At 29.1% G+C, this 12,188-nt stretch overlaps 1 protein-coding gene across 2 annotated transcripts in view; it reads right to left on the reverse strand.

The window, feature by feature from the left end:
• LOC136076650 (NACHT, LRR and PYD domains-containing protein 13-like) overlaps nt 1-12,188 on the reverse strand; it is a 42,176-nt gene that overhangs the window by 12,291 nt on the left and 17,697 nt on the right. For both annotated transcript variants that reach the window (XM_065789960.1, XM_065789962.1), the window contains exon 3: nt 281-1,630. In XM_065789960.1, the coding sequence (XP_065646032.1) occupies nt 281-1,630 (1,350 nt within the window). The remainder of the gene's footprint in view (nt 1-280; nt 1,631-12,188) is intronic.

A 12,188-nucleotide genomic window follows, 5' to 3' on the forward strand; every position in this document is an offset into this window, starting at 1 on the left:
GTAATATTTTGGTTTACTACATAGCATTAATAATAATTTAATTTTTTATTTTCTAATAAAATATCATTTATTTCAAATTTGTCTTAAAGTCTTGCAAATATTGTTAAACATACTAAATACAAAAGAATCGAGTCTATCATTTATAGAAGTAAAGAAAAAACAGCTTTAAAAAAACTTAATGTTTATAAACTTTTGATTTTAATAAACTTCTACTTTTAATAAATAGATAAACTTTATCTAAAATGACTTATAATAATGTAACAAAGTAAGAAGGACTTACCAAAAATTATACACAAAAATGAAGATTCTTGGCAAGTTTTTTTTAATGGATTCAGGTTAACAAGAAACTTTAATAAACTACTTTGATTTTTATTGGTTAAACCACAAATCATTGATAAACAACTATTCAGCTTTTCATTGGCTATAATCTCTTCACTACTCAAACAATTATATGCATATACAGATGCACAAAACTCCATTATTGTCAAATGTGCAAATTGATAAAGATAACCTAGATTTGTTTCAATCCTTTCAATAAATCCAAAAAAATTTTCTTCATTTTTATCAAAGTCAATGATAAAAGTTTGAATATCTTCTTTGGAAAAAATTACTCTATTTTCAATAAACATTTGATATGCAATTTTACAAATGTTTAAAATATATTTTTTATTGGAATTGTTTTCCATCAATTGATAGATCAACTCATTGTTTTTGATGATGTGTTTTTGCAAAAAGTATAAAAAAATATTTGCATACAAATCTGTCATTGTAAAAAAAGAATTTTTGTAAAAAATTTTTGAATTACTAATAATCTTACACATGGAAGATAAATAAAATGGAACAGATGACATGGACTTTGCAATTGCAGATTCCATTAAAGTTGCTTTCACAACATCTTTTTTTCCCTCTAAAACATTATTTTCTATATAACTATTTATTCCGCTTTCATTAAATCCCATAATTTGAATGTTTATTTGATCGCAATATTCTGTAGATATACTTTGGTACTTATCAATTGCATAAACTCTACCAGCAACTACATATTTATATTTTTGAATTTCTGTTAAAGCATCAACAATTGGATAGCTACAACTTGAACTTGGATTTATTAATTCATTTAAATATTTAAACTCATCTAATCCATCAATAACAAACAGTGCAGGATGAATACTAATATCAAAATTATTTATAATTTCACTGTAGAAAAAGTTTACTAATTCGTTAATGTTACCAATATTTGGACAAAGATTAAGCCTCCTGCATTCCAAATAAAACACAAGTCTAACACTTTTCCAAATTAGGCCATTTGACCAATCAAGCAAACATTTTCTAAGCAACCATGTTTTCCCGATACCAGCTATTCCAGATATTAATGTTACAGATTTTTCTTTCATGAATATTTCACTATATGGAATTGGTGTATAACGCAATTGCTTTTCAAGAAATTCTTTTCGTTCAACACTAAATGCAGCATCTGTTTGAGTACTAACTGTATCAATGATACATAGATCAACAAATTTATGCATTAAATCAACATTTGCAGGTAGTTTTAATGGTGGTTGAACTTCACATATTTTTCCATAGTTTGTAAGATAGAATCTTTTAAGCGCTGTGCATATCTCTGATGTATCTAAATAGAATAACTAATCATCATCATCATCATCATCATCATCATCATCATTAACATTAACACTACCATCATCATAATCATCATCATCATCATCATCATCATCATCAAATGTAAAAGATTACAAGTCATTGTCATGGTTTAATATGAAGATCTTTCAATATTTAAAATAGCTAATTAAAGAACAAGTTTTAAATATTTTTGTACATATATTTTTATTGAAAATATATGCACCAGATTAATCTGTGAAAAACTTGTTCTTTATTATTTATCATAACCTAGACAGTCAAGTCTAAACAAAAATTAAAAAAAAAAAGTTTAGAAATTTATTTTCTATAAAAAAAACAGACTTAAATTTAAATATTTCATTATGTCTGAAAAACTAAAGATTTGGTAATACCAAACCATATATCATTTTGAGTGTATTTTATAACATTCAATTTGGTTAGAGCAGAGTTGTTAACAAGGTCAAAAGAGGCAAGCCCAAGGCCAAGATTACGGCCACAAGTTACAAGGCCATAGTCAAGGCTAAAAGTTACAAGGCCAAAATTAAGAGTTTCAAGGCCAAGGCCTATGCAAACATTTATGAGACCAAAGAATTCAATTTTTGCCTTACATTAAGGCCAATTATTAGGAAAAGTGTAAGTAGCAAGTGCTGTGACAATAATACTACATTTTGTAAAAATAGACTAAGGTTATGCGCAGAATTCAACAAGATCAATAAGAAAATATGTATTTTTTTTCAAGGCCAAGGCCAAAACAATTAAGGCCAAGACCAAGGCCAACAGCTTCAAAGCTAAGACCAAGGCCTCAATTTTCGGCCTTAAAGCCAGGACAAGGCCGAGACCAAAGCCAAAGACTAACAACTCTGGGTTGGGGTTTAGCAATTACCCAGTTTTGTAACTACTGTTTTACTTATTTTCAGGATTTATGCACAAGAAATGTGGTCTAATTTTTTTATTAATTTACAGAACTAAAATAACTCGTGAATAGTCTCTGTTAAGCTGACCCAGGATACTTCTTTTAGAAAAGGAATGTTAGTATGCTTACTAATGCCCTTATATTTCTTTAGACTCTAGAAGCTTCAAAGTCCCACTTAATTCAGTTAGTTTGCTAATTATTTACAGTAAATTTTTCTTCTATACTATGAAGAACTAAGAGCTGTTTCAGACTCCGTCAATGAATAAAGTAGTGTATGGACTACTTTTACAGATCTTAAATTAAATCAAACTATTGGACTTGTTGTTTGATTTTGACATTAAATCATTTAACTTTCTAGTTAAAAAACAGTGTGTTAAATGTAAAAAATCCTGTTGTAATAAGTTACCTTCTAAATTCTCTGTAAAAAAATATGTGTGTGGGCATTTTCAAGCTTAAGGATAAGCATCAAGAACATTGTGATTTTAATAGATTCTGTAAAGGAAAAGTAAACTCCATTATACCATTTTGTTAGTTCAATTGTTCTCCTAAAAGTGACAGAATTTTTCAAATTTTAAACACTTTTCCAGTAAGGGTAAATTCATTTTGCTAGATCAACATATGCATCATAGGGCGAACCCTATGTTACATGTTCAAGAACAAGATTATTTGGAGTTTGTAATTTAAAGGCGTTAAATGTTCATAATAAGGTAAATCAGTTAGAACATTTCCACATAAAAACTAATGCATGTTTTTATAACTATTTAAATACAAGTAGCTTATACCCATTCTCAAAATGGCCTGTGTCAAGAAACTGATCTCTTACGCCAAATCTAATTTTTTAATAATTCATTATACTAGCCTAAATTGAAGCAATTTTTACAACAAATTTATATTAACCACTGCATATTAGTGGTAAATATAACTTAATCACTATTAATATAAATTGGTAATTTATATTAGGGGTCAACCATAAATTGCACAACACAATTTTTAACTTTTACCACCACTTCCTTGCCACAACATCGTAACTCCTAAGTAACAAATCCCAATTGAGTTAATAAAAATCCACTAATCCCTATCCTTCCCCGCAAAGTTTAATGTAATTTATAGACAATCCCTTAACAACTATACATTATAAGGAGAGAGTGGTCTGAACAGGTTTTATGTCATTGACATAATTTAAAATTGAACTGACAAAAAAACCGAATTGGTATAATCTGAAAAATATTTTGAGGTTTAAAATACCAAATGTTTTTTTTTTTATAAATTCATTTTTAGTGGAATTGAAATATGTTACAATTTCTTATAACTTATTGTTAACTCAAAAATTTTAAATTAAAATGATATTTATATTATATTAAACTGAATTATATCTTAAATAAGAATAACAACTACAGGAACAGGTCAGGTTCAGGATCATCATGATCCCCCTGCTACTGGTACCATGTAACCAAGTACTACCTGCCCCATACCGTGCTGATTTTTAGGGTTTATTTATTAAAACAAAGGTTATGAGAAATATACTCTAAATTAAAAATTTCCCTGCCTTGGATTAAAAACTAGAGATAGTGTCTTGATAAAAACACTTATTTTGGGCAGGTGTTAACTGCATCCAGCTAAAATTTCCCTGCCTTGGGGCTCTTGGTTGAGTAAAGGCTAGAGATGGTTTTAATAAATATACTTATTAAGTGAAGATCCAGGTACTTAACTGCATCCAATTACTGTCTTGTAGAATGCCTCCAAGGCAAAGACTATTTAGCCTTAAACCCCTACTCTATTTATTAGGTTGGCATGGGTGTAAACATGTGTTACATTGTTTCCCCTCTTTGTATAGCGACTCTTCCTGTTAACTCTTAATGAAGATACAGCTCAGTTTAATGGTTCTAATGCTGGCTGGTAGTAAGGTTTTCCGAACTCAGATAGCTCTCAAAGAAGCTGATTTTATTTACAGCTGAAAAATATAAGTGCATTAACAGTGCTATGTTGTTCATAGATAGTGTCTCTGTTAATTCTTTTGGTGTGCATTAAAGAGGCAACATAAGGAGAGCTAAGTCATAACTTTGGGTTAATTAGCAGAACTGACACAACTGCTCAATGCTCTTGCTCTATCTATGAATTAGTCAAGTTGCCTTTGTCTGTCTATGAAGTCAAAGTCTCTTTAAACTTAAACTATGCCTTAAGTAACCCAAAATATTATTTATAAAAAACCATCTTCACCACTATACTGTTTCAATAGAACATTCACAAATAATCGTGGTCTTCAAAGTAACCAGTCAAATCATACCTCTTACAAAATTCGATAGACTTTCTTGCTTTTTGTGAGAATAATTTAAACTTTTTCTTCAGATCTCAGTATTGATGGGTACAATTCTTTGGTTTGCAAAGACTACAATAGTTGCATGCTTGAGTTGGGAATATACTTACCTATCAATTCAATAAATATTAGATTCAAAACCTCTAATCATTCTTTTATTGGCTTCCACTTAACATCTCTTCATTCTATCACTGTTCTTTTGGTACTTTATTGTTATCAAACTTTTCAAGATACTTTTACGATTATAGATATAACTTTTTTTAAATGATAGTTCTTTTCTCTTTATTGCTCTGCCAATATTGTTGTTATTGGTTACTCTAATGCTCATCACACTAAATGGTATGACTCAAACACCACTGATAAACTTGCAAAACAGCCCATAACTTTTGCATTTCTCAATCTCTTACTCAGATTACTTTGTGACTCTTCTTCCAGAAAACTCTAATTACTTACCTTCACTCATTGATTTGTATCTTATCTCTAACCCTAGCCTGTGTTCAGCACCCCCATTTTTGGTTTTCAAAATGACTCTACAATAATTTCTTACGTACCTAAGAAAAGTCATATTGTTATCAGCATTTAATAGTAAAATTCTTATAGACCAAAATGAAAATTCACATATTATTCTGGGTTACAACAAATATATTGGGTGGAAAAGGAAAAATCTAATCGACTTTAAACTTTTACTTTCTTATCTATAATTGTGTCGATAAACTTTTGTTTACATATCCATGATTTGAAAAATGTTTGGAAACAAATTAAGACTTTTAAAAAAGTTGTTTTGAAGTGCTTAAAAAGTTGTAGAAGGTGGATTTTTCACAACTTCTTGGTTAACAATTTTACTATGAGAACAAAAATAAATCTGTGAATGATCAATTGAAATAAATATTTGACAAGAAAAATTTGTATCCAAAAAAAAATTTGCATCTTTGTATGGAAAACAATTTGTAGCTGTGGTATGCAGTCTTCTTGTTTTGTTACCAAGAAGACCTTGACTGCCAAGCTCAACATCAAAGAATGCCTCTAAAAAAGATTTATGAAAAGGCACAAATACCACTATCTCTTTGCGTGGATCTTGCTGCTTCTCACTATTCTAAAAAAGTTCTACAGCGTTGCAAAGGTAATAATGTGAAAAATGTTCCTAAAGATGCAAATCTTTATAATCATTGAGAAGAGTGCAAGATTGCACAAGATTAAAGATTTATGAGCAATAGTTAAAGCAGTTCTTCGTAAGACAGATGGAGTAACAAAATATAAAAAGGACTCCTGGAAAAAGTGGAATAATTCCACCAATAAGGTGTAAAAAAAAATCTGCAATAATAGCCTATAGAATTCGATCTCTTGCCAAACAGCCCATCAAGCCACTTAAAATTAAGCCCTATTTGATGTAAGTACATTTAATGTTAACAAAACAGCTGATTGGCTAGATGGGAAATCCCAGGAAGAAATTGCAAGGCTAGTTTTACTAGCAAGGCGAAATAGAAATGGATATATCAGAAAGTACAGAGAAAAAAAGCAAATTTAATGCAGTACAAAATCAATGAGATGGACAAACAAAACTTAGAAAAAAAAATAAAGGAACACAAGGCAAGCTAAGAGAAAGAGTTTTTTTGACAACAGAAATTGGAAAGGATTGTGGTTTAATTTTGTTAAATTAAAATTAAATTTTGAAAAAAAGTACTACAGCAAAAATTCCCAGAAAAGTGGTTACAGTTAGGAGAAAAGAGAAATGTGCTATCAATTTTTACAAAAAATGTGCTATCAATTTTTAAATTTTTCATTTTTTAATTTTCCAGAACAATGAGCTAAAACAATAAAATATTTAGTAATCAGACAGAATAATGAAAGACAAGAAATGTTGTTAACATTAAAACAAAAGGTCAGGTTAGAGGGTGACACTTGATTATTAATGGAAACTGGAAAAGAAATAAGAACAGGCACATTAAAGGGAAGGGTGCCAAAGTTTTTAGGAAAAAAAACTAAACATAAAATGGTAGATAAAGGTAACAAGGATGTATGGTATTCAGGGCTCGTAGTAAGTGTTTTAGATGACAATGAATTTGACGAGGAATACGAGTTTGAGATACTATATGACGGATTTGAGGATAAATACAATATTGAGTTAGTCAAAGAGTGAAGAATGAAATGTGTTGTGATAGAGGGAAAGGCTGATTGTTATGAGGAGGGCAAAGTTCGAAAAAAGCATAAATGTTGTTAATATTGTTTTTGACACAATGTCAATTCAACTTTAATTTACTGTATTTATGTTTGTTATTATTATTATTCAATTTAATGTCTTTATGTTTGTAATCTGTTTGATCACCTGGAGCTGTGTTTCCACACCCACAATTCTTTATCTGTTTATTTGATTTCTGTTGTATCTCTGCAGCCATGGCAACATACTAGTGAGTCATGCTCTCTAATTTTGCACTGATTTAGCTGTCAATAAATGTATCCTTGTGTTTAGGTATTTGTAAGTCATTATATGTATGTTTTTGTAGGTGTACCCACAACTCATGATATGAATACCTGTCTTCTGTTCACCTCTGCAGCGGTGTTGATTTACCGGTAAGTAATTATTTCTATGACCGTAAGTCACTATATGTATGTTTGTGTTCTGTTGGACCTCTGGAGTGGTGTTGACGCACCTGTAAGTCTCTAAATGTATGCTTGTGTTTATGTACCATTATACGCATATTTATGTTTTGTTAAAGAAAAAAAAGTTTTTATACCATGAAAGAACATATACAGTAAAAAGATGCTGAATGATTAGTCACACAATTAAGAATTTTTGGAGCACTTAGGGACAGTCATAGTAAAGGACAAGACTTGATTGAATGATAAATAATACAAGAATGAATTTTAGCAGATGACATAAGAGATGTTAGCTCCTTAAAACAGCACCCTTTCTAGTATTTGTTGAAAAGAGAAAGAAAAGCAACACTACGACAATGTGACAATGGTTGGCTACAGAGGTCTTACTATACTATAATTATTTATTATTTTTTTTTTAAGTTTTATTAATAAACTTGTGTCACCCTCTAATCTGAGGTTTTGTTAACAACATTTTTTGATTTTTAATTTTTTTTTATCTTTTTCTCGAAATTTAATTTATCTTTGCAACTTTTATTACAATTTCAGTCACATAAAAAGGATGAGACTTAATAGAATGACGAGTAACATGAATTAATTTTAGTATATGGTACAAGAGATGTCAGCTCTTTAGAGCAGTGTCCATTATAATATTTATAGAAAAGAGAAAGAGAAGCAACATTGCAGTGATGTGATAATGGTTGGAGGTTGGCTGCAAGATCAGGTTTAACTATGTTTACAATGCGTTTTTGAACCTTGTCTAAAAGAAAAAGGGTTATAATTAGACAATTAGATATATATACCTTCTTCAAAAACCTCAATTACATGTTTCAAATTAAAATTTCTTTTGATAGGTCAAATCACCAGATAATATAGGTAGTTCTTTATCCGAATTGGAAACTGGGAGATTCTGTTTATTAAATTGCCTTTTAATAAGAAAGTGTTTAGAACTGTTTCCTAAAGGGATTTATACAACAGAAGTTGGGGTAACAGAATATGAAAAATCATTAGTAACAATTTTAACTCGCAAGAGTTAAAATTAGAATATACAAAAGCAGTAATTTGATTTGGAACAATTTCAATATTGTGGATAGAATTAGGGGTAGAACAAGCATAAGAAGGTAACAAACCAACAACATCAGAAAAAGCATCAATAAAAGAAAAAGCAAAGCTTAAAAATCATTTTCTAATTCACGCGATATGTTTTTTTAAACATCTTTATTTTAACAAGGCAACCACTGCAAGCAACCACTTTTACAGTTGGAAGTTAACCCTAACCCTAACCCTGACTGGAAGAGCCAAGGCAAAGTTAATATAGCTAGATAACAATTAACAGATGACTTAAAAGATTGCAAAAAGATGGGTAAGTCCATCATGCCAGACTTTATCAAAAGCCTTTGATATTCAGAGTAGTAGAATTTGCTTAACCACTTCTATCTAATGCTATGTAGTATTGGTCTGTAACAACAGTTAGCAAGTCAGCTCTAAAACAAGATGGTTGAAATTCATGTGTTTTTTATTTTATTTGCAAACAGAGACACCTTAAAACTTTTCAGGATGATCATTAGTTTTGGTTTAAAGTTAACTCATTACTTAGTTACACTAGTGTGAATTAAGAGCGTTTAGTGTTACAGTGTCTTTGTGTTTTGTGATTGTGATGTTTTGTGTTGATAGACGGCTTGGTTTACCTTCTCGTGGTGTCTATTGTTAAAAATGATTATTAGGTTGTTTCGTAACTGAAACTTGCTACCGGTAATCATTCACTAAAAGCCAAGAAATAACTTTTAGAATAAAAACATTTTTTTATGTTATTTTCATTTTTTTATCTTGGGCGTTTTCATAAGTTCACATAAACAATCTTAGAGAGTAAGTTTCTTATTTTATAATTATTTTGGTTTCAAATGTTTTTTCACAGATAAACACTTTATCTGTGAAAAAACTGTGTTTCTAATAGTAATAATTTTATTATTATTAGAAACACAGATAAACATAGCTGTTGTAAGAACTCCATTCTTCAAAAAGTTCATTTGCTGTAAGTTATTTTCATTAAAAAATAAACTTTAACTTTATTAAAGAATCTTCTGTCTATTAAATAGGTCATTCTGAATAATTTGGGCAGATTTCAATGTCCTTACACAAGAAGTTACTGATCAGTTAGTAAATCAAGCAATATTTTTAAAATGCATTATTTAAATTCCATGATTTATTTATGCATTTTTGCACGGTGTAATTATTTTAACCCCAAATTTTATTTTTTTAAACTAAGACTTGATTATGATGATTTGATTATGCATATTTGCATGGTGTAATTATGATATACCCTAAATTTTATTTTCCAAAACTAAATAAGTAAAAAAGTAAAAATCCTCAGTCTTTAAAATAAATAAAGCTGGGTACTTGGCACAGATTTAAAAAAAATTGTGGTATTTTATTTACTTATGGTTGTTGGATCACTATGAAAAATATTAAGTCAAATATAATAATGGTTTAAAAGTTATTCAAGAGTCAATATGACACCAAAACTAAGTAAATAAGTTAAAACCCACAGTCTGAGAAATAGACGATTCTGGTCAATCCAGACAGATTTAAATAAAAATATTTTAGCAATTTATTTTTTTATAGTTGGTAAATCAATATGGAAAATTTAAAGTCAAATGTAATAACGGTTCAAGAGCTATTTAAGAGCCAATATGACACCAAAACAAAATAAACAAGTAAAAACCCTCAGTCTGAGAAATAGAGGATTCTGGGCAATCCCTACACAATTAAAAAATTTTTTTTGTTGGTTTTTTGTTGTGTTATAGTTGTTGAATCAATAAGGAAAATATCAAATGTAATAATGTCAAATGTAATAATGGTTGTAATAATGAAAAATGGTTGTAATTATAAAAATGGTTGTAATAATGAAAAATGGTTGAAATTATAAAAATGGTTGTAATAATGAAAAATGGTAGTAATAATGAAAAATGTAATAATGAAAAAGTCAAATGTAATAATAGTTCAAAAGTTATTCAAAAGTCAATATGATCCAAAAATACTCTCTTTTTCGGTGCCATAACACTGCAAATTTTCCATACTTAAGCCCTATACCTTTCGTCAAAATATTTTTGCACTACAAAAAATTCAATAACTTTAGATCTGCTTAACTTCAAAGGCCAAACGACCCCTCATTTTTTAATTCAAGTCAAGCTCTATACAATGATATAAATTAAATATGTTTATTTGAATTAGTTAGTAAATTTGAATAATAAAAAAATTGTCTGGAATGGCTATTAAAGGTTGAGAATGAATTGAGAGCTTTTAGTTCATAAAAAAGGTTGTTCCAAGTTTTAATGCTTTGATATTTTATAGATTTATGCCCATAATTATGAGAGCCGTATTTAGAGACAGATAGGTTTAAATAACTATTGGAACGAAGGCAATAACAAGTGTTACCACTTTTGAAAACAAAATTCAAGAAAAGAAAAAAAACTATTAAAGAGTATGTGATTTTTAGGCTGTGTGATCAGCGATAAGATTTTTGTTCAATTTAAGTTTAAAAAATGTATTGTGTGTCTAATATAATTGATTTCTTTTATTCCCTTCCAGGTGTTTTCAATATTGTTCAGATTATTATTAAAATACTAAAATTTATGCTAAATATTAATAAATTAACAATGGTGTTTCTATAAAATTTAAACTTTGCAAATAATTAGTTTTTCTTATAAATATTTTTGATTTTATCAACTTTTTGTAAACTTTGTTTTTAATGAAATAGATTTAAGTTTAATTTGTTGGTTGGTTAGTATTATGTAATGAGCATGTTGGTTTAAAATTTTATCAAATGTTTTTAAAATGAAATTCATGCATTTATTAACATCATCATCTTTTTTAATGGGGAGTTCCCAGCTGATATCAGAGATTCCGAAAAATACTTTTATTTAATTTTTTGAAGTATTATCAGTAAGTTTTTACTTTTTTGGGGCGGTTGGGTTTGCCAGGAATGCAAAGAAAATGGATCATGTGTTCTGAAATCGACACCAAAAGGTTACCTGGGAACTGATCAGTTGAATGAAAGTTGGTAAATATGTTACCAATAAGGATTTTTGATGTAGCCGTTATGCGTGAAGGTAAAATTATAGAAGGGCTTAGTGAGTAAGATGTTAAAGAATCAAGATATGTAGAAACAGGGTTAGATTCATTGTGACTTAATAGATTCATATCAAAATCACCCATCAGAAAGATTTTTTTTCCCTGTTACTTAACTTTTCAAGTAGAGGAGTGGGAAGAAGTAAACTTATGTTGTGTGAAGTAAATTCATGAATGGGAAGAAATAAACTCATGTCAAGTGGGAAGAAGTGAACTCATGTTGATTCATTGAAGGATGGCTATATTTGAAGACAATTATTATGTTTGATTCATAAGGTTTTGCAATTTCAACAAATATAGACTCTTGGATATTTAGATAAGTAAATCATAAGATCGTTGCGAACTACCTAGTTTAATTTTGAGCTTAAGTATAAAAGTACTCCACCTTTTTTAGCCTCAGTAGGACAATGCTCAATACTAAACCCGTTTATGTATATATCAGTTATATTTGTATTGTTTATATATTATATAACATAGTTTATGCAATACCTATTGCTAAGGAAAAATTATTAGGAGAGCTGATAAGACTACAGAGTTCCTCAATGTGAAATGGTAGAGAAGCGATGTTTAGATGAATATATAGTTCTGAATTGGGAAGCATAGTTT

Source organism: Hydra vulgaris, chromosome 02, assembly GCF_038396675.1.
Source record: "Hydra vulgaris chromosome 02, alternate assembly HydraT2T_AEP".
NCBI lineage: Eukaryota > Metazoa > Cnidaria > Hydrozoa > Anthoathecata > Hydridae > Hydra > Hydra vulgaris.